The following is a 23,844-nucleotide window of genomic DNA, read 5'->3' as shown; positions in this document are numbered from 1 at the left end:
TAGCCATCATATAGAGATCTACCCACAGGGTATGTACTTTCCCAGACATGTCTTTGTCCTTCTGCTCTTGAAGTAGCCCAAAGAGAATTTTTATATCTCCAGCATGTGTCTGATTCTTTTGAAAACCCTACCAGAGTAGGAACTGAGCTTTTTTCATGTGGGGAGAGGCAGACAGACTTCACTAGATGGAGTAGCTTGTTGGTGGGCAACAGCTGGTAGGCAGAATAGCTTAACGGATGAAGAAGTATTTGGGAAGGCACAATAAAAAACTGAGCAACAGGAGTTTAAAAAAGGGAAAATCCTGGCATGGGAGAGGTAAGGGTGTAAAGTAAAATCTGGATTAGAGAGATGAGACTTAAGTTGTGGGAAGGTTTTGAGGTGAGGGAGTTGGATGATTTACAGAATTAGAGGTAGAGAGCTTTGAATGGAAGAAGTTGGAAAGTGCTGGGATAAGTAGTGTAGAAAGGAAGAAATATTTGTACTTTGGAAGAATTGTTGTCACAATACAGGGCTCTAGGGTGCCCTACTGAGAAACAGAATACTTGGGTGAGAGAAAGGAGACCAGTTGTCAGACAGAACATGCTGGAGATGTAAGCTTTAGAACACAAGTAATCATAAGGATCTTTTGACATAATTAGAATCAGAGATTCATTTAGATTGGAAGACATGTAAGATCATCAAGCCCAACCATTAACCCAACATGGCCAAGTCCACCACTAGACCATGTCCCCAAATGCCTCATCTACATGTATTTTAATTATCCTCAGGGATGGTGATTGAACCACTTACCCTGGGCAGGCTGTTCCAGTGCTTGGCAGCCCCTTTCAGGGAAGAAATGTTTTCTGGTATCCAATCTGAGCCTGGCACACCTTGAGGCAATTTCTTCAAGTCCTGTTGAGTTGTTTAAGAATACAGTGGTGCAGAGTGATGTGGCAGGGCTTGGTGGTAAGTGTTGGATATGGGCAGAGCAGTGCAGAGAGACTCAGAGCTCAGGCTCCTGTTCAGGGCACAGTCTCATGAATTCAGGTGAATTTTCTCAGGGGGGTCTTGGAAATTCCGAAGATGGAAATTTCTCAGCCTCTATGATTAACACATTCCAGTGCTTAATTATCCTTACAGCATAAAAATATTATCCTTGCATCCAGTTGGAACTTTACCTGTTTGAAGTAATCAGCACTGTCTCTGCCTCCAGATTTTTAGTAAGCTCCCCTTAAGTATGGGAAGCTGTTGCCATTTGTACCTCCCTCCAATTTTTGCTTTTCCAGGCTGAACAATAGTGTACATGATTGCAGAAATCTTATTAGTTGTTAGTGTGTTAAATTGTTCTGAGGTCATTAAACTTGCTCCTTTTTCTGTTGTAGAGAGAGTAATGCCTGTGACATAAATCCTGTCCACTTCTTGTTTGCTATGGGGACAGCTGAGGTAAATGTTTGCCTTCCTTTTATGAAAAGGGCAGTAGTGTTTGTTGCATTTTGAAATTAATTTGCAGGAGGAAAAGAAGAAATCATGAACCTAATTAATTTAATTGGTCTCATTTGCTATGGTAGATATAGATAATGTTAAAGATGACTTTTCAGAGCATAGTGCAGATAAAATATTGGAGTTACTTGGTTGCTGAGCACTTGAGATTTTGCAGATGGGAGCAAAAATAATGTTCTCTCATTTTGCAGTGTAGCCATCTGTAGAAACTAGCTGGCATGTGTACCCTATTAATCTTAAGAAAATTAGTGTTAGTGATTTTCATTTAGATTACATTGAAAAAACTACAAATGAAATGTGTGCACCCTGTATGTCATTATTAGAACAACTCATGTCAACCTAGGAAATTTTGTTAATTATTCCTTAGATTAGATAATTCATAATTTTATTTAAATGTTTTCAGACTATCAGGTGTCTGCTACATAAGCTTGAACCATATTTTCTAAACTGTTTAGGGAAAAGTGGAATGCTGGGATCCTAGAACTAGAAATCGAGTTGGGCTGTTGGACTGTGCATTAAGCAGTGTGACAGCAGACACAGAGTGAGTAAAGGCTTCCTTTTCACGGGATTTTTCTGAAGTCTTGGTTGTTTTAGAAATAAATCCCACTTTGCTTTAAAATGACCTGCCTGTTCTCTTGTCATTGCTAGTGTGAATAAAGGATTTTCTTAGTCACAAAGCAGTTCTCTTAGACACTGATCTAAGTAGTGGCTATTTTTGTATACAAATGCATGTTGTGAATGTAAACAGTGCATCTTTTTGAAGTAGTACTTCTCAGTGATACCTGTGAATTATTTTACTTAGCTAAGAATTAGCTTAGCTATTCTTTTAACATTAAAAAAAATTATTTACAGGCTTTATTGAAAGTATGCCTAACTGTAAGCATTGTGCTTTGCAGGATAGAAGGTTTGCCATCCATTTCAGCACTGAAGTTTGATGGGGCCTTGAATATGGCTGTTGGAACATCTACTGGGCAGGTAGATTTGACTTCATGTACCACAGTTCTTAGGAGATCCTGCTCTTGAAATTCCCAATCCATGTCTATCAATACATTGAGTGCAGTATCTATCTATTACTGCAAGTATTTATTAGACCATAAATTACAGGTATAGAGTAGTAATAGTCAAACTGCAATGTAATTTTATCAAATGCTTGTACTCTTCAGAATTTTGTAGGTACCACTTTAAATCATCATAACCTGCATACTCTACAACTGCAGATTTGCAGTTGACTTATGACTTGAGTCAAGTGTGAGGGGAAGTTGCTGCTTTTTGGGGCTATGAGTACCATCTCAATGCAACATATGTGATCTCCTTCATCTTAAAGTCTAGAAAACCAGAAATTATTGGCTTTCAACTGTTATTTTTAGTGTCTTGTCTTGATATGAAGACTAATTCAAATTCATTTGTTGTTGCCATCATATTTGTAAAGGGAAGTGTGGGGATTGTTTCCTGCCATCATCAGTATTTTCATGGGTTTAGAAAGCTGTAGCTTCTTCAAGAACAGATATGCGTGTGAGAATTGTATTTGCTATGTTAGGGTACGAGTCAGACAAATTTTATTGCAGATGGTGTTTCTGATTAAATAAACTGATAATATTATTTTTCCCAAAGATTATTGTTATTCACACTTTACATGTGAAAGATTTAACTTTCTCAAGTTCCATAGGAAATTTTGGAGATAAAATACAAGTTTCTGGAAGACAGGGTCTGTACTCTCTACTTTCCTTGACATAAAAAATTACATTCTGTGGTATTTCACTGAGGGAAAGTTATATTCACTGAATCTGGAAGGGAGTCTGAAAATTTAAATTATGTAACAACAACACAAGAATCTGAAAGTGAAATGTTACTAATTATGAAACTCTAAGAATATTGAAAACAATAAATGGTTTATTTTTTTGAATAGAAATTAAAAAGTCTTTAGAAAGATGATTAGGTCTTAAATTCATTAATTTTTCTAGATGGAGGCATGCTGATGTTAAAATACCAGGTTAGAATAAACTCGGCTCACTTAATAAGTTGTTTTCAGAATTCAAATAATTTATTTTATGTAAATCCTGCCTATGTAAGTAAAATTTCAAGTTTAGCTAAATGTTTAGTGAAGATCTGATGGGCATGACTTCCTGATGGTCTTACAATTTTATAAATTTAATTTGTCTCTTATTCTTCAAGGTCCTATTATATGATCTTCGGTCTAGTAATCCATTAATAGTCAAAGATCACCACTATGGACTGCCTATTAAATCCATTCAGTTTCAGCATCAGCTGGATTTAATTATCTCTGCGGATTCTCGAATCATAAAAATGTGGAACAAAGATACAGTAAGTAGTTTTATGTTACTGCATTCAGATTTTTAAAAGTTTACTTTATTTGGGTTGGGAGTTTTGGGGGATTTTATTTTGGCTTGTTGTTTTTGGATGTTTTTTGTGCAGCTTAATTAATTAAGCTGAAATTCAGTGTAAGAAGTTGAGGTTTTAATGTCTCTTAATTTACACAGCATTTTGTCCTGTCTGAGTAAATCAGCATCTGGGAAGTTATTCAATAGCCTGTCAGGTATAAAGATGTAGTCTCAGGGGGTTTTTAGCTGTTTGTACATGTCTGGCCAAGAGGCTTCTTTCAGGAGAAGGTTTTAAACATAAAAAGTAGTATGTTAGCCATTGCCTTGGTTTGTATATTTCTCACTATGTTCTTGAACACATCCAGTTAGGTTTTTTTACCAGAGAAAACATGTTCATTCCAATTCCCTGCTCAAAGTAGGGTTAATTTCAAAAGTAGATCAGTTAGTTAAAAGACGTACTAAAATCAGTTACTGCTTATTTTCACGGGATCCCGTTTGGATACTGAAGCAGATACCATGCAGCGAGCCAAATAACAGCGTGTCTTAATAACACTGTATTAGGGGATTATATTGCAATGGGCAATGTCTTTATCCTTGCCCTTTGCGCCTCCAAGTGAAATTGTAAGTTCTAATTTTCACTCTTTCACTCTCTTTCACTCTTTTCATTATATCATGCTGTCCTCTTTCTTATCTTTCTGTAAATGAACCTTACTATGACTCTATGGGGCAGCATGTTTTGTTACCCCAGAGATTCATAGTAACACTATTGTAACTTGTTTTGGTTTGAGGGGATGTCTGTAGTCATTGTGTTCCTTCTGAAAAACATGCTCCATTTACGCTTTTATAACTTTATAGTGAAACATAAAGAGAGTTGTAGTAGAGGCTTTTTTTCCTAATTATTTCAGGCAGTCACTTCAGTATTGTTGTGCTGCCTCATGAACTTTCAACAGCCTCTTTTATTTTTTCTGTGATGGCAAGTAGTTTTTTGTAAGCTCCTCTGCAGTTAATTGTTACTGTTTGAAAGAGCAAATAAATTATTGGTTATTATTTAAAACATCTGCAGTGGCCTCTCTCCATTTTTCCTAGGTATGTATATTTCCCTCTTTGAGAATGAAGCTCTGTAAGTTTGTCAGGTGGCCTCTGGTTGGAAAGAGGAGGGCTTCTCACTGCTGGAAGGCAAAGATAGCTTTGGACTCTTTCCTAGAGTATGTTCCAGCTGGCTCCTTCTGTCCCAGATGCTGGTTCCTGACTACCTCTGGCCAGGAACCAAGTGCAGAGGCAAACTGCGGGTGGAGAGCACATGGCTTTGATACCAGAATGGCCCCATGCTGAGACGTGCCTTGGGGTGGGGAGCACCAGGCTTTTGTCTGCTGAGGCCAGGGTGGAGGAGGACTCCTCTTAATCATCAGGGAGAGACCAGAGGTGGGTGGGGTAACAGCATGTAACTGGGAGGGAAAGGAAGGGCCCAGAAAGGTAGGTGGGATTGCTGCAGGGAAAGAAAAAAAAAAAAAGAGGAACAGGATCAAAATTCACCTTGTTCCTGTCCCTCATTTAGAATTGTGTAGGCATGTAGTCTCATGCTTCAGATTATGTGGTCCAGTTGTTAGAGACTCTTCCTTTACTGGCTGTTTTGTGTGTTGGCTTATAAGAGCACCTGTATTTTGTCTGGGTTTTTCAGACTGTGTTCCAGTTATTATTTTGAGAACATTGTTTCCCGCTTTTACCTCTTTTTTAAGTAACCTTTATAACTTCAATTCTGATCTAAGCTAGATACCACTGTATGCTCTTAGTGCTTTTATTTTATATCAAGACCTCTTTAAAAATGAGTTTATAAATCATAAATAAAGTGCTGAGCTATATTTAATTTCATGTAGACATTAGTACAAGTGGAAGAATCAAGCTCCAGAATCAAATTCTACTCCTAATCCATTTTCTCAGCTAATCATACTTAGCAAAGTAAAATTATTTAAAACTTCCACATTCATAGTTGAATAAAGTGAGGGTTACACTGACAGTGTGCCCAGAACTTGTGGACCTCAGCCTCACTTTTGCATAAAATAAAGTAAATCTGACATATATTTTCAATACAGAAGTGTAAGCTGAGAAATTAGAGGTGCCACTGTACATTGCTGTGTCTTCAATTACCAGTAGGCTGTACTTCCTTGTAAGAGATTGAATCAGAGATAAAAGACAATACTGTCTTCCCTTTGTTATGTTCAGATATTAATAACATTTTATTGTTCTGCAAAATCTGTTCCATCTTTATTCCATCATGTTTCTTAGCTTCTATAGTAGTTGTTATTAATGTTTAGATTTACTGAATTTAATTATATTGTTTGGAGTTCTTTATGATTTATTTTCTTCCTGCAATTTCAGGGAAAGATATTTACTTCAATGGAGCCAGAACATGATATAAATGATGTCTGCCTTTATCCAAATTCAGGTATGTTAAGTATATTAATGTCTTGCTAAATTCAAAAGGAAAAGCAAGGTGTGGTCTTTGTTTAGGTGATACAATTTAGGTCTACTTTCCTCCTTATGGGAGAACTTAGAATAAAGGGTTGTTTGTCAGTTAGTTTCCTTTTTTCCTTGTTTCCTCTGCATCTATATTATATAGGAGCCTCTTTGCAGTTGGAAGCTGCTGTGCTGTTAATTGAGTGATTGGCCTCTTTTACCCCTTCAAATATCTGAAGTGACTCATTCTATAGTAAGAATAGAAGTTTTGGCCTATTGTCTTGACTAAGTCCCAATGAGTTAGAGCTTGCTTCCTAGAGGTAGGAAATACCTCTTTACAGCATATTTACACTTTTTTTTCAAGTGTTTCAAGAATTTGATCTTCCGTTGATTTAAATACAGCACTTAAATTGTGCCATCCCTTAGGTTTATTACTTTGGTTTTAAGTGTAGATTCCTAAGTGCACAAATTTGCATGGTTTTTGTGATTTTTTTCAGATTTGTTGCATCTCATAATGTTATGTTCAGAGATCAAAACTGAGGATCACTTTTAACCAAGGTCTCTGGGACTTTAATTTATGAGTAAAAATATTTTACAGAATGATGGTTGTATGTGCATATATGCTTTGGTTGTACTTCAGATTGCAACTGGACTTAATTTTCATGCTTAATATGAGTTGCTTTAGTTCTTAAGTATGGTGTGATACCTACTTCTCTTTTAGAAAGCGGTACTGAAAAGGATGAAATAAGTTAGGGCCACTAGGATGGCACAGAGCAAAAGTCTGGAAACAGACAATGCCTGAGTTGTAAACTGCTATTATCTTAATTTTAGAGAGAGGTAGCAGTAAAGACAGAGGAACTTGGACTTTGATTCATACTAGCAGCTCAAATTTAAGATTGTAGATAAGTGAGCGTGAGATTTTTGGCAAGTTAAAACTTATCTGTCTTTTCTGCCAACTTCAGTTAAGAATGGGTTGGAGGTTTTTCTTTTCCTTTTTTTCCTTTTTGGGGTAAGATGAGCAATTAGATACACTTCCCTGATAAGATGGTGGGCATTTTCGACCTTATGAGCAGAATACATGCCATGTGTGCTGGTTGAATGTAGGAGTTCATGTGGGTGTATTTGAGAATTACTGCATGGTGACAGGGTGGACTCTACGCCCTGGAGATGGATAAACCTTCATCTGTGGTGGCTGCAGAGAGAGAGATGGTTGGAGTGACTGATTTTCAGCCTTTCACCCAGGTTTCACCTGTGAGCTTATTGGTTGCATCTAAAAGATAGCCCAGCAGCAAATTAACATCCACACAGCATCAATGAAGAGCTCACTACAGGGAGTGGAACAGAAAAAATTTGTCAATGTAGAATCATAGTGTAATTTAGGTTGGTAGGTACCCCTGGGAGTTGTATATTTCCTACTCAAAGCAGGACCAACTTGAAGTTAGATCCAGCTTTGAAGTTTGATCAGATTGCTCAGGTCAAGCCAAGTTTGAATATGTTGAGGATGGGCATTACTCAGCTGTGGATGCTCTGTAGCCTTTGTGGTATGTGGACATGACTCGTGTGCTTTTGCAGAAATTATTTTCATGAGACTTTGCACGACAAATCTTGTAGCACAAAGAATTGAATGCACACGTCCCTGATGTTGCTATTGGACATTGCTTTTCGCAAGTCTGTGATTGAGATCTAGATTGTGCAGTCCAGTTCTGTAGTGCTGCTTTTCCTGTTGTCTGTAGGGGGATGGGTTGATGGTTTTGGTAAGAACTGTTGTGGGAAGAAAACTGGGTTGTACTTTGTAGTGCCATGGAGACAGTGGGGTAAAAACAAGAGCATGTTGCAATGGAGAGATCAAGGGTAAGAGGTGGTGCATTGCATGTTCATCATAAATACTGTTGGACCAGCACTTAAGATGCCTGAGAACCACCTCATGCTTGTTCAGAGTTTAAGGAATAATCATGACTGAAGATCTGAAAATAAAGAAATGCTTTCAGTAAAAGGGGCTTGTAGTTGTGGAAAGGTGGAAATATAACATGATTTCAGTATCAGTATGGTTTGGCTCCGTGCTCTTACTGCTGCCCCAGCATTCTCAGAGCCCCTCTAGATGCATGGCACAGGAAAGCCAGGAGATCTTTGCCTAGCTTGTGTTTTAGCGCTTCATGTGTCACTGCTGCTCAGAAAGGCAAAATACCCCATTTTCACTCTTATTGGAGAGATAAGGATTTGATGGATGGACTATTCAGGGGATGAGGAATTGGTTGGATAGTCTCATCCAGAAGGTGTAGTGGTCAACAGTTCAATGTCCAAGTAGAAATTAGTGACAGGTGGTGTCCCTTAGGGCTCTGTATTGGGACAAGCTTTATTTAGATATTTATATCTTCATCAGTGACACAGACAATGGGATTGAGCAGTCTCAGCAAATGGCAGATGACACCAGGCTGAAGGATGTGATGCCATCCAGGCATACTTGGACAAGCTTGAGAATTGAGCCCATGGGAATGTCATCCAAACCAAACTGTTCTGTGGTTCTATAATTCTATCAGTTACTGTAAACTCAAGATCAGTATACTGTGAACTGGTTTTTTTGGTGGTATTTTGTCATAGCTAGGCATTTTTAATTAAACTATTTTACCTACCATCTTCAGTAGTAGTACCTTTCCTAGGAAGCAAACCCTTGTATATCTTTGACTGAAAACTATATGATGACAAATTTCAGTAGATCTCTTAATAGTTGAATATCTTCCTCTGATCACAAATGAACACAATGGGGGCAGGGGAAAAAAATTTACTTACTGAGTCCATTTAGCCTTTATTCAATTTAAGTTGTAGAATATAAATGAAACTTGACAGTATCTCCAGTGATAGAAATCTGTGTCCAATTACCATAAGAAAAACTAAAAGGTAAAAATGTGCATTTTCTAAAACTGCTGCTCCTACATATTCTCACTGCATACTCCCATTTTTATTCTTTTACATTCATGATACTGTATTGCAGACCATTTTCCAGAGACAGTCTTAGTATAACTTCTGAAAACAGCCTCTCCTTTATTTCCCTTCTACAGTAATCAAACTAGGCTGTTGTGTAGTTTGTTAGGGTGTGGTTTCTCTTCCCATAAAAATTGATTAAAACTAACAAGCTAAAGCAATAAAAATGCATGGAATAGACTTCTCCTTTAAGACTTGTTAACTTTCATTCTTCTGTTTCCCTTGTAGTATACACTCATATACTGTTCAGAAATCTGTTTTTGTCCTCCTTTGATTATTGGTGGAAGACTCTCAAAAAGGAGGTTTTACTTCACTGTCATCTTTGAAGCATCTGCAGAATTAATTTGTCTTTTTTTCCTAATGATTCCTATTCAGTCAATGGAAAGATACTTTGTCTTATAAAATAGTAGTGAGTTTAATATTAGGAGAGCATTTATCTTGTACACTATACTGGAGTACTGTGTGTGTGTATTCAAGCATATGCTGTAAATTCTTGCTTTTTCCTTAAATTGTCTGCAAACCTTTCCAGACACAGTTTTTTAGTCTGTTTGCTGACTAAGCTTTCACAAATATTTTGCTTTGCTGGTAAAGCAAGCCCCCTTTTTTCTGACATTATAAGTCCAGCTGCATTGTGTATTTATAATAAAAGGATTAGGTAGGAAGGATTACTCCACCCATGGTAATTGCATTCCTCTACTTGGGTGTAAATTAAATTTCTGCCCTCTGGGTGTGTAGTAATTGACCCAATTATTCATAGTCTCAGTGGCATATGTTACAGTTCTTTCAGATCAGAATGTTGTCTAATTTGATGGCACTTTTCTTCTTCATAATCAATCTTTTGTATTACCTGTTGGTCAGCTACTTTGGAAAGACTGAATTGAGATAAACATAAAAGTATATGGCAAATGTTCTTATTACTCTTTTATGTAGAAGGAAATTGAGAGTGTTCTTCATTTTGAACTCACAAGAAGTATTGTGGCAGTAGATTTTCCACAGATTTTAGTATTCCTACAGTAATTTTTTTATATTCAGAGTATGTAAACCCCTTATTCGTGGTGTTTCTTGGGTATATTCATAGATACTTCAAATTCTACATTTGCCCTGCTTGGTTATAGGACTAGTATTACTCCTTTTGAAGCCACAGTATCCTTTATCTCATTTTGAGTTGAGAAGCTGCTGTTGTATTTATTTCCCCAGATGAAATATGAAGGAGGGTGTAAACCATGTTATAATTTATGGCTCTGTTGAGGTGTGTGTTAAAAAAAAAAAAAACACAAATAATCACATGTTCTAATACCAGTGTATTAATAATGCAATTTTATGTCCGGTGTAATTTTTAACTGCAATACTAACTGGACTTGTTCTAAACAGTATTAAGGGATGAACTGTTCATATTTGTTATGAAAGTTGGCAGCCTGCATTTATCAGAGCTTAGTGGTTGCAAAGTGGTGCTGAACAATTAAGATAGAAGACAAAAGGGAATGAATATATAGAAAATTAAGCTTTGTTAATTAGGCTGATATTACACCTTTCTTTCTGTGGTATTTGATGCAACAATTTATTACAGATCTTGATTAATGTCCATTGCAAGCCAAGAATATGTACTTTATGAGCTTTTTTTTAAAAATAGTATTATCCTCTTCTAATCAATATTTTAAAATGTGGAAATCTCTTTTTAGGAATGCTAATGACTGCCAATGAAGCCCCTAAAATGAATATCTATTATATACCAGTAAGTATTACAAGTTGTTGCTGATATTGCTCCTAAAGACACAATTGTTTGGTGCCATTCAGGTATTTCAGTTGAAATTCACATCTACATTGTCTGAGATGTCACTATAATTTATTAATTTAACATGTTGAATTACTTAAAAAACCTGTAATTTGCTTTTTGCTGCCAGTTTCAAAACTGGTTAGTGGCTGCAGAAAATTCAGGTGGAGCTTTTTTTGATAACTGATGAAAAATAGGAACTATGTTTTTCAAGATAATAATTTTGCTTTGTTAAATATTTTATTAGTGTCTTTAATATGTGGTGTACAGTGACATAGTCATAGCAGTAAATATTCTTTTTTCTGACAAAGTGATACTGTGTGACTTCAGGTACAGCTCTTGATTGTAGCTTCTGCTCAATGCCCTTCAAATGCAGCTTTTCACAGGATAAGCTTTCCACTTGAAAGGCTTAACTGTAGGTTTAACTACATGTTTTATCTCTGCAGATTGGTTTTAGGGAGACTTAGCAGCAAGCCTTCTGGTGTCAGGGAATTGTACAGAAAATTACACCTGAATTTCACTCTTGGTTTAGTTCCTACAGTGTGTTCTCTAGAGGTTTTCTTGTTCTGATAGACGATAAATAGGATACCTATGTAAATTTTACATGCAGAAGAGCTGACCAGATTCTAAAAATACGTAACTTCTTAATTAATTTTGGACAAACTATAAAGTTTATTAATATTGAAATACATATTTTACTATTTTTTAAGTGAGCCAAAAAGTCTTCATTTAGCTAATAGATTTTAAACGAATTTAAATTTCATTTTTTTCAGTTCATTTCTGGTCATCCCCCACTGCCATATCTACTGTGTATGATCTTGATTATGTTCAGGATAGATATTTATGAGTTTACATTTCCCTTTGTGGAATAGAATATATATACATGTTGTATTTGTGTGTCTAAACACAACAGTATACCTCTCTAAACAATTCTGTAGTCTGATATATTTACTTATATTATTAGGTTTTTGCATTTAAAAAGATGTGGCATTTTATACATGAGGTATGTCAGGCTGTTCTTTGGATGTGAATTGCCTGTTTCTGTAATTCAGCTCTCCCCAACTCACATTTTGTTCCATGCAGTGTTCCATGCTTTGAGTGACAAAGGGAGACAACAAATATTTTTTTATCTATGACAAAATATTAACTGTATTTAGAAGATGAACACTTTGTTTCCATTTGCCTTGTCCTTTGTAAGGTTGAGAGAGTAGCTCTCCAAGCATTTTTTTTCTCTATCGTCTCTTTTAATTAATGGATTAGGGAGCACGAACTCACTTCTTTTTGAAATCTGATGAGTTTTTAAAACTGGAATGGACTAGTTAGTCAATTTAAATAATCCAGATGCAAAAAAGCATTCCTTCTGTCACTAAAGGTAAGGTTCAGCTTCTCTCTGAAAATTGTGCACTGAGATTGTTTTATGCAGGTGTGCATGATACATGAACCTGACAGCTATAGCACATGAGCAGTTCACATCCAACTTAGCCAAAAAGTTATTTCATTGTCTTGGTTGTCACCAGTGATGACTGTCTGTTAGAACTTGTTCCAGCAAGCATTATTTTTGAGTATTCTTGCACAAATTGTAAATCAAAATGAAAAATATTTACTTTTTGCTCTCTCAAAAATCTCCCATAGAATCCTCTGTGAGTACTAAATTTGTTTCTGAAGTCAGACAAGCAATTTTTAGTTAAGAATTATAAGCACTCTGTATTAGATCTCAGATCATACCTAGAGACAATATTGCAAACTTAAATACTGACTGATACTATCTAGTATTTTTGCAGCATGTAGGTTATTCCAGTGAAGATTAACATAAATTTTGCCCTAAACCGTCTTCCTGTGTGACCATCCCCCAATTTTTGTTACCTGAGTCTGCCTAAACTTGTTTGGATGGTATCTTTTTATGGGTTTTACACTCACAGTGTAATGAGTATACAGATGGACCCAAATGATGAATAAAGAGCATAAATCCAAATATGAGTTCTATATTTGAAATATTGTTGTATACAAGAAAATTTAAAATTTATTTTAAAGGCTAGTGGCCAGTTTAAATTTGCTTTTCAAATAAGCTAAACTTCTCCAGTTTATGTCAATGGCTTTGAGTTTGAAGGCTGTTGAACATACCTGAAATACTGTTGTTACTTTTTTAGTTGACAATTTGTAGTTCATTTCAAAACATGTAATACTTACTTTAGACAATAGAAAAATAGTAGTGAGAAGTTACTTTGAAATAGGGACAGAAATCTCACACTCTTGTCTGATTTTTTTACCCTGTGCCTTTTTACAGGCAAGACAGAAGGGGCTGGCACAGCCAGTGTTGCATAATTGAACAGTGTTTTACTACATTTCCTAAAAATCAAGTATGTAGCTCGCTAGATCTGTGTTTGTTGGCTGTTTTGTTTATTTTTTAATCTACCTTTTAAGTGACGAAAATATGAAATGGAGGACTTGTGTCAGCCTTCAACTGCTCCAGGGCTTTTTTTATTAAGGAAAACTTAATGTTATTAACACGTTCATGTTACAGTTTTATTCCTTGATCTTCCAGACTAGTTATTTGAGCTCAGAGTAGCACACCTGTCCTTTGGTTTCTCTGTCAGTAGATGATTAATACATGTGTTTTTTCCATCCTTGGAAGACTTACTAATTTCTTTGCGCAGGCAGAGTTAAGTTTAGTTACATGGGTCTTTGGAGCAAAACTTTGAAGAACTTTATTGATCTCTTCTCATGGTGTCATTTTTTTATCTTTTCCTAAGAACTAGGATTCACAATTTTTTAATGAGTAACATAATTTTCTCTTTGTTTCTTTAAGGTAGACTTGAATAGTACCAAAAATGTGTCTTTTGTCTTTGAGATGTTGACAGGAACTGAGTTATGAGTCGTGTTGATTTCTGCAACAGAATAGATGCCTGGGAGAAATGCTACTAAGTGCAAAGGACAGTTGTGTAAATAAAATCCATTTAATTGCCTGTGCCTGTCATTGGCCTGTAGTGCTAATAATTATTCTCTTGTTTTAAATGCTCATTGGAACAGCTGTAAGGAATTGTCATGGCTGTGATCAAGGAGGATACTTCAAATCCCAAGTGTAGGGTGCTGTGCTCTCTGTAAGGAGAAAAGAATTCACAGGAGTGGGACTTGCAGAGCGGTGTGTGCATAGATGGATGCATACAGACCCAGCATCCGCTGTCCATGATTGGAGTTGGCCAGACAGGGCAGGACTGTGCCCAGCCCAGCATGCCCAGCCTCTCAGCAGGTTTTATTGGTGTGGGCACAGTGCTGTGCTAGCACAGCTCATGACTGGTGAACTGGAGCTGGCTCGTGTCCGGCCAGCTTGGAATGTGCTCTGGCTGAGCTCATGTCTGACTGAATTATCTGTGTACGTGTGCCCGTTCTCTCCATTGTGAACGCCAAAGCTAAATTTCCATTTCAAACCCAAAAAATTACTCTTAACTTCAGGATTATAAGAGTTTTGACAGTGAGTATCATAATATTGCTTGTAAAAGAAATGGCACGCATCAGCTTTTCCTGCAGAAGTTTCATCAGAGTGGGTATTACAGCTGAGACTAGGAATGTCTGGGAACATTGCATTTCTTATAAAGAAGTAAAAAATCACTGCAGTTTTTTCTTTTGTGTGCAAAGCTGTAAGTAGAGGAAGTACAAGGTGATTTTTTTTGTTTTCTAGAAAGGACAGGCAGGTTTGATTTTCAATGGGAAGATACCTCATATAGGTACACAGTACAGAGTGACCAAAAAGCAAATTGAATCTGACCCTTGAAATGAAATGTTTGTATTACATAGGTAACATTAGTGGCTTAGCTTAGAGACTTTGTTTTTGTTTTATTTTGCTGGGATTTAATGAGGGCAAGTGCCTCTGAATTCCTGACTGGAATTGGGCTGTTTGCCATTAGTTTAATAGCTAACTTGCAGTTTATGCAAACACTTGGAACCTGCTTCTTGCCAGCTGGCTTCCTGGTTCATCACTTTGATGTGTGCCTCAAGAAGGTTGAAATGAAAGTTGTGTGTGCCTTGGGATAGTTTTTAGACTACTGACTCAGAAACATAAGTTGATTCAATAGTGCAAGCCGATCCTGGCCAAAGAAGTGAAGAGAGCAGAAGTTCCATTGACACATGGTGGTCCCCTGACCTGGGATCTAAGATGAGTCAGATTCTCTTTAAGCTTAATTGAGGCTGTCATGTTCCATAACATACAAGGTTCTGTTTGAAGGTTGTACAGAAGGTGCTCTGGGTGGAGAGCAAGGGGCATAGGTTTTACTCTTAGTGTTTACTTCTGGTTGCACAAACTTGTCTGATCTTAGCACAGACGTTGCAAATCAGTCCTGTCTCATTTATTGGACTTGAAACTTTCGGCTACATGAACATACTGAAACTGAAACTTGCTCTATTCATTAGGCTGTTAAAAGAAGAGAGCAATTAAGCATGTAATTAATTGAGTGTAATATTCTGTGTTCTGGATTTTTTTTACTTTCCTGCAGTCTTGGCAGAACACTCCCTATTGAGGCTAGAAGCAATGTACTTTTGGTGTAGTGAAGATATTAAGCTCTTCAAGGAAAAATAAATCCTGGAGCGTCTCTGGCTTCTTTTCAGGTGGTTTTGGAAAATAATTTGATATCCTAGCACTCCCCTAGTTCAGGGCTGTTGGAGTTATAAACTGGAAATGCTTCAAGAGCAAGTATTTCTTGCCTACTCAATGATTCAGTTTCTCTAAGAGTATAAGGGTTCTGGTTTCTCATACAATACCTACTTTGGATATGTGGCTGTCCCTATTGTTGGAAATATGAATTTTGTCCTCTTAAAATCATATGACTTTTCAGCTAAACCAGGCATTGTTTGCCTTTCATATATTCTTTAATTTCTTTAATTGATTTTGTTTTCTCTTTTTTTTTTTTTTTGATACTCCTCTAGTCTAGTTTAATTACTGTTTATCAGCATCTTTTTGTTTTGAATATGCATCAAAAATGCTTATCTTTAATTTTTTTTTTTTGGATTTAGAAAAAAAACTGTTTTACAAGACCTGAGAAAAACTAGTTTTTCCTGAGTGGTTAACCCTGAAACAATATAATCACTGATTAAGGCAACAAATCCTATTAGTTTACATGTTTTCATTAAATGCTCTGGTTATTTGGTGAAACAAATCTGTAGAGGGAGCTTGTACTGAAGGAAATACAAGTGAAAGCAGTTTTTTAATATCTTAGTTCACCATCTTTATTTCTTTCTGGATATTTGTTTGGAGTAGTTCTAGAATGTAAATTAGGGATGAACATGCTTTGATCATAGGTGCCCAGGTGAGCTGCTTCTAAATGGCTGAATTGGTTAAAGTTGTGTTCAGTTCACTCACAGACAGAAAAAGCATTTATCTGAAATAGGTATTTTCTGTCAGTCTGTGGCAGGGTGCTCTCACTAGTTCTATACAAGATGTTATGACCATCAGATACCTATCTTTACAAGTCTGTCATTTTTCACTTTAAAAAGTGTGGGAGGTTTCCCCTGTGTTATACTCTCCACATTTAGCTCTATGATCACAGACTTTTAGAAAAATTTTGTTAATCTGAGACTTACATTTTATCCATTTGGGATCTGCTGATTGTCTTTTTTTCTCTTTTGGGTCTTTATATGATAGGAATGCAAACCTACCTGTCCACATCTTGTATTTCATACCTTTAGGGCCAGTGTTCTGCATAGTCAGCTGTCATTCAGATAGTTTGTGGATGCAGTTACAGTGAGACCTTCTGTACAGATTTTTGGCTAGTGTGGTAAAAGCTATGAATCAAATGATGCAATTCTTATTATATTTGTGTTTGGCATTTTGACACTAATAGAACAGATTTCCAATAGAGTGCAAGATTTTGGTTTCTTTTAGAATGTTTTCATGTCTTCTGATTGGCAGTATTAGGTCATTCTGTATAGATGCTACCTCAAGTGTTGTCTTGAAGATCATATGATGAGGCTGTGTTTTCTGGAAAACTAGGAGACAGTTGTTCATCCTGTTCAATACAGCCCTTCCCTAACATGTTTTTGGTAAAGTAGAAAGCAACCATGAAACTGGCTTGTGCTAAGAGATTTTTTTTCTATCCTGAAACAATAGGTAATGTAGAAAAGCATTTCATAGTCTGGGGAAAAAGGATAGTAAAATAAAATGGTAGTTGTGACGTAAAATGGAAAATGTTGGTCTTAATCTTAGTTTGTTCATTTTGAAAACTGTGAAATGACTGGAAAGAAGGGTTGTTATGAGGTAATGTATTAGGTTGAGCTTTAGGGCTGCCAAGTGTCAAAAGAAGAAAGTTTCCATTAATAAAAAGATACTTGAGTGCATCTTTGGCCTTTAAAATAATTTTGAGTTTTGATATGTCAATCTTGCAAAATTGTGTTTTCCATCCAGAACAGTCTAATCCTTTACACAAAAATAAATGTATGGTGAATGATGCATTACCTATCTCACAGTATTTACAAGCATAGGAAAAAAGTTGTTTATCTTTACAAGCAGAAATGTGAGCTTCCTACTTTTAACCTAAACACTTTCAAACTGAAAAATAACACACTGGGCTTATTCCCAACAAAGGATATCCTCCATTTCCCATGTGTTGGCTGAGAGACACAGTCCCGCTTATCACATGTATATAGAAGGAAAACACCAATGTGTGATGATCAGGAAACAATTTCTGATCTTCCTGTAAAACTTGTTTTAGATGTTTCTGGTGCTGATGATGTACTAGTCTAGATTATAAATGTGTATGAACCCTGCTTAATGCTGTTGTGGCTGTTAGTGTACTAGGCAGCACTTCTTCAGTATTTTTTGACCAGACAGCAGCACACTGACTGTAAAGTAATACGTATAGTTTATGTTAAACCCTTCATAGAGCACAGGAGAAAACTCTTAAAAGCAGAAGTTGTATGGAATTATACCAGGTAATTGCTCTTACCACTGAGAAAAGAATCATGTGCTTTTTAGTGTTGTGACTGTTTCTCAAGCAATTCTGTTCTTGAGTTCTTATTTTAAGAAGCATGTTTTGAAGGGGGAGTGTGCTCCCCTTGTTTTAAGCCTTGAGTATTTGAAAGATATTTTTTATTTCTTAACTTGCACTTGTTCTTTCCTTTGGTCCATCTATTCTTCACTTGATTTCTGAAAATCTAGAGATGCAGTTGCCTAGCTTCAGTCAGTGTAGAGAGAGGCAGTCACAGATAATGAATATGTGTAATTGCTGAATGGAAGTTTTGTATTTGTACATGTACTACATGTCTATCAGCATGTAATAAGAACTGGAGTGTTTTAGCTTTTGAATCAGAAAAGACAAAGCATGTGAGAATTTTCTCCATGTAATAATTTCAACTCAGTCTTTATTTCATTGCGTTTGAAAGTACAGGGTAACTGTCATCTTCTGTGTTACATTCAGAATTGAAATGTCTTGTGAGTTATGACTATTTTATGCAGAAGTAGTGGAATTTACAAAGATTTTAAGTTTTTTGTCAGAGAAGACCTTAGAAGTAAATAAAACTATCATGTATGTGAAAGCTTTCGAGTATTTATTTGAAAGCTGCTTTCTCTTTAAAATTATTTCCTGAATTGTGCAAAATTTCTTTAGCATTATGCTCTTCAATGAAGTTGGTTTATGCTGAGCTTATCTTCATTATCTGGAGGAGCTGCATATTCTCAACAGGTAGTTGCTTTTCCTTCCCTTTGTGTTGTCTGGCAGTACTTGCATAAACTCAGAAGTCTTCCTCCCAGTTTTGCAAAAAGCAATTAAGCTGAAATAGTAGGGAGTTATTAGAAACTCACACATTCCTAGATTTCTGGTAGTTTGTCAGTCATGTAAGGTAGACAAACCTTACATGTTTGTCTACCTTACCTACAAGAGCTGGATTTGCCATTACTTTTATATCTGTAGCATTCCTCATATTTCCCTAAAATACAGATCATCCTCAAGTATGTGTTGTTTTAATGACTGTAAAGATATTTATGCTGTAACATTTCTTGGCATTGGTGTGTACTGTAAGAACTCTGTTCCCAGCCACTTAAAAGCACAAGAGGCAAGATCCTACACAGTGAAACAGTTGAGGAATTTTCCTGTCCCATCAAGAGAAATTGATAAGGGGACATGTTGGGACTTGGCATTTCTAGCTTATTTTTGGTGGTTCTTACTTGTTAATTTAGATTGCCATCGGGGGCTGTTGCATACTTACTAAAACCAAGGTGTTACTCTTATCCATATTAGTAGTGGAAGTTTTGTCTGTTGATGGCCTGTGCCCTTTGTGTGGTAAGAAGAATGGCGTATGTGCCATTATGTTTTGAGAAACAGATTTCTGAACATATTAGAACAGTTGGAAGCTGTGTAGTTGTTCTTTCCTTGTTTAAAAGGAAGGTCAAGAGAAGACATTATGAAGTTTCCCACTTACCATTTCCTTGTCTGCCTCTACTGTAGTCCCAGTTGTAAAGGCAAGGGAAGAACTTTGCAAGGAATTTATTCTTTCTAATGTGTCGTGATGGGATGGAGGTTTTTGTTAGACTGTGTAAACCATGAAGGTGGTATTGATGTGAGGGAGATTGTGCTGGTTCAGTGACACAGAGTCACTAAACAGTTAATTGATTTCGTGAAGGTTCTGATGAGTACCAGAACCTATGCAAAGGAATTGGTATGAGCACTTAGTGAAATGTGGTAGGGAATGGAAGGTGTGGATGGCCAGAGTAAAATGTGGTTCCTGACTTTTTTTTTTTTTCATGGATAAAGAAAGACAATCAACACATGTCCATAGGTAAATAAAACCAGTGAAGGGAGTCCCAGCTGAACCTACTGCACAGGATTAAGTCAATTTTCCTAGTTGCCTCTCTTTTTACAGCTGGTATGCCATAGAACCTGCTGTGTAGAATAAGGACACACTTTTGGTAACTCCTGAATTGTTTCCAACTGGTATTTTTGGGAAGGTGCTTGAAGCAGTTCATGGTTGTAACAGATGCTTTGAGAAGCCACTCTCCCCTTACCTTTTGAGCTTCATTTGATGAGTTGACTTCGTGTGAAAGTAGTGTCTTCTTGTGCTTCAAGTTTCAGTGTATCTTTCTGACTTCACATTATCTCAATATTTAAAACCTGTAGGGAGTCTGATAAATAACAGATCTATAGCAACACTGATGAAATGTTTATTTTATGTATGTCAGAACATGATAGGGACATTGGTGGAGGCATCAGATTCTACTCTTCATGCCATGGCTGGTAAGTCACAGATAACTTTAGAAGTGTACCTTTTTAGTTCTGTCTTGTGAGGAAAAGAGCTATTCTGGTAACTTTATTTACAGTTTTAAGGAGTAACTTTGTTCGCTTGAGGGTTTTTTTCCCAACATTATGAGCAACTGGACCATTGTCTCCTTCAAAAGATAGAAGGAGCATTCACAGTGAGAGCAGACCTGTGACTGGTTAACGGACTGTAGTACTTATCAGACCAGAGAGTATGTGATTAAAAAAAAAAAAAAACCAAAACCCCAAACCACCACTATAAAGCCAAACTGCTTAGAATTAGAAAAAGAAGTACTTACTATCTGATAACTACCAGGGTGGAAAGATTTAGACTCTCATTTCTGGAAGATGCATGCAAGTTCCTGCAGGAGTTCTTGTTTAACACTGGGGAGGTCTTAAAAGCAATGTTTCCTTTAACGTGCTCTCTAAGGAGTAAAACCTCCAAATAGTTGATTTGGCAGCTTCCATAGCATAGTGAAAGGTATTCAACCTCACTGATTAATGAATGTGCCAAAAATGTCTGGATGTGCTGGAGTTAGGATGAGTGAAAGAGCCAATTCATTGTATAGTTCAGTGAAATTTATGAGTGCTGTTGTCAGTAGTGTGCCAAAAGGGGAGAGTGTGCTATTTAGTCTCTCTTGGTCATGTCTGTACTCCACTGAGCTACTTGATGTCTTTAAAAGCACCAAATTCACACCATATGATGCAGGGTGAATGAAAACATGAAATTATGAAGAATATATGGGAAATTTGTTTGGAGTTTTTTCCCCAAACCAATTTAATTTAGAGAATCAAAGAATTTTCTTCAGTCCATTAAATAGAATTACAAGATTAACAGAGCATAATTGTAGTTGATTGTAGAGCATTCATAGGAAGGATGACGATTACAAAAGAATGGAGAACTCAAAATTACAAATTGTTTGGAGCATATTGGTTGCTATGGGAATTGCTGTGTATGGAAATGTAGACAGAAACATAACAAGATAATGTGATCCCAAGGCTCCTTCTTACACGAGCTGATCTCTTGGGCTGGCTGTGGTTGAAGGCCAAAAGCATAGTAACAAGAACAGAGAGCTGCAGCTTTTCTCATCTACAAGCTAGAAAAGATCTATTAGGTTTTTTGAGTTACCACTTGCAATTGATTTAATGTTAACTGTTAACAAGGTGCAATGAGGTGTTCTTTCTTCTCTTGTCTTCTCAATGCATCTAGATGGAAACTTTTCAAAGTTAGTACATATTGAGATCTGTCTAATTCTTAAAATTCGAGAACAAAACATTGAAAACAATATTCTTAAAATGAATAGTAATTAATATTTCATGTAATTGCATTAATTAAACTTGGCTATGCAATTAGGGAGCTAATTATGTTTAAAATGCAATTGCACATTTCTATCACTGTTCACACCTTGGGGATCATAATTTTTTTTTATCTCCGTCATTAGACCTTCTGTAATTTTTCTCCTGTTAAGTGGTGTGATTGAAACTGAGAATATGCATGCATAGATGTGCATTTGCTTTCTCCAGCAATTGTATCCTGTTAAAGGTTTTAAATGCTTTATATTGTGCCATTTCATTAACAAACAAACAAAATTGAGATCTTATTGTTACTATATGTCTTCTCCAAGGAATTCTTTTTTGTCCTTTAGGTAAATATGTATGTGAAGTCTTTGAGTTGCATATATAGAATATATTTAGTTTCAAGAAATTGTAGCCTAGAAAATAATCTCTCCTTGTTGGATATATAGAATGGATATATAGAATATATTATACATAATATATATAGAGTTATATATAGTTTTATATATATATAGAGAGAGAGTGATATATAGTTGTGTATATAACTCTATATATATAGCATTATTATATTATATATAATATGTGTAGAGTTGGATATATAGAATATATTTAGTTTCAAGACAGTATAGCCTAGAAAATAATATCTCCTTGTTGAAGTGCTTTAAATTTTATTTTTTGGTTTTGTTTTTAATTGGGAATGGAGGAATGGATGAGCCACCTTGGATTCTGAATTCAAGTCCCTTTTTATTACAAGCACTCAGATTATATAATGTTTTTCTTCAATATTTCAGACTTCATCTGAAATTTGTTGTTTGTTGTTCCCCATTATTGCCACTTAAAAAGCTGCTAAGAGTCACGCTCTTCTGATGCTTAACTCAGCTCTAGTTTGTAGTGTCTCTGTGATGTATTTATTCTTTTGCAAGCTTTACTGTTTCAGAAATCCTCCTTGCTGCTTTTCACAGTCCTTGCTACAGTTTGCATTCACATGTACTGGACTTGTTCAAAATGTCTCCACCAACTCATTAATAATTTTTCTCAATATACTGTACCTAGAGATCTGTTGAAGACCTTTAATATGTGCTATTTTTGTTGTAATCACCATTATTCAAATCATATGGCAGTGAATTATTTTGTTAGTACGTTTTTGCTATTTAGTCATGATCTTCATCAAAATGTGTGGAAGGTACCACAACACATAGATTTTTGATGGAAGGTTTTACTTCTAAAATACAAAAGAACAGTGATAGGATGTGTTTTCATGCTTTTTTGTTACTAGCTCTATCACTATGGTGCGACATGATACAGCCTTACAGAGTTCATTTTTGTGAAACTGAAATTTTTCTGAATCTCATGCAGCCACAGCAAATAATGCCTCTGCTTTCCAATGCCTCTGCTTTCTGGAACTGCGTGGTTAAATGCTGTCCCCATACATTAAGTTAGCCTTCTAGAATAAATTTGGACAGTCTAAACTTTCCAAATTCTACTGAGTAATTTTCAAATCTGATAAATGCTGTCTGTGAGCATTTTGCGTATTTCAGATTGCTAAAATGAACCAGTGAAGATTGGGAGGGTTGGTCTTACTATATTTGACATCTTGTTTATTGCTGAAGAGTTTATCACTGCCTTGTTTGAAATCTTCCAGGAACTTACTGTTTAACATCCAGAAAAACAGATTGGAACCTGTTTTTGCTCCCTGAGAAGAAAAGAGCAACTGTTCAGTCACTCCTGTAGAATTGGTCTTAGAAACCTTCAAACAGATACTTAACAAAACTTGTCTGGATGTGCATTCATAGTAGTTTAATTTAAATCTCTTGATGCCTGACTATGGAAGCTTCTACACATCCTGGACTTCTTTTAAGTAGTTGAACATGTTTAGTACTAGTTTGGATTAGGGCAGGTTTTTGTGGCAGTAAGAGCTCTACAGAGCTGGCTGTCAAACTGTTGAGTGGTGTTTAAAACAGTACAAGTGCTGTCTGGTGTTTCAAATGAAGATAAGGAACGTCTGTTGTGGGCTGGGCATAATACCTATGCTGTTCTAGGCTTTGTTAAATTTAGGAGAATTACAGACCAATGACAGGGTGATATTTCTATAGAAGTGCTCAGGAATTAGGCATGGCCAGAAGAACATTCTGGACCATGTAAGACTTGTGGTGCCACAAGATTACAAAGTCTAACATCTTGTAGAATAGAATACAAAGAACTGTGATTTTTGAAGTTTTTTTACAATATTTAAAACATATTTTTCTGTGAACATTTTTCTCTTCCATTTCTTTGACAGTTTGGTCTCGGA

General features: G+C 36.2%; 1 protein-coding gene across 1 annotated transcript in view; it reads left to right on the top strand.

The window, feature by feature from the left end:
* Positions 1–23,844, top strand: part of NOL10 (nucleolar protein 10) — a 49,225-nt gene that overhangs the window by 8,186 nt on the left and 17,195 nt on the right. Inside the window, exons 8-13 of the mRNA XM_064707718.1 lie at positions 1,362–1,422; positions 1,935–2,020; positions 2,376–2,454; positions 3,652–3,801; positions 6,195–6,261; positions 10,931–10,983. Of these exons, the coding sequence (XP_064563788.1) occupies positions 1,362–1,422; positions 1,935–2,020; positions 2,376–2,454; positions 3,652–3,801; positions 6,195–6,261; positions 10,931–10,983 (496 nt within the window). The remainder of the gene's footprint in view (positions 1–1,361; positions 1,423–1,934; positions 2,021–2,375; positions 2,455–3,651; positions 3,802–6,194; positions 6,262–10,930; positions 10,984–23,844) is intronic.

Source organism: Zonotrichia leucophrys, chromosome 3, assembly GCF_028769735.1.
Source record: "Zonotrichia leucophrys gambelii isolate GWCS_2022_RI chromosome 3, RI_Zleu_2.0, whole genome shotgun sequence".
Taxonomy (NCBI): Eukaryota; Metazoa; Chordata; class Aves; order Passeriformes; family Passerellidae; genus Zonotrichia; species Zonotrichia leucophrys.
Note: the sequence above shows the minus strand (reverse complement) of the source record. Positions and strands in the feature narration are given on the sequence as shown.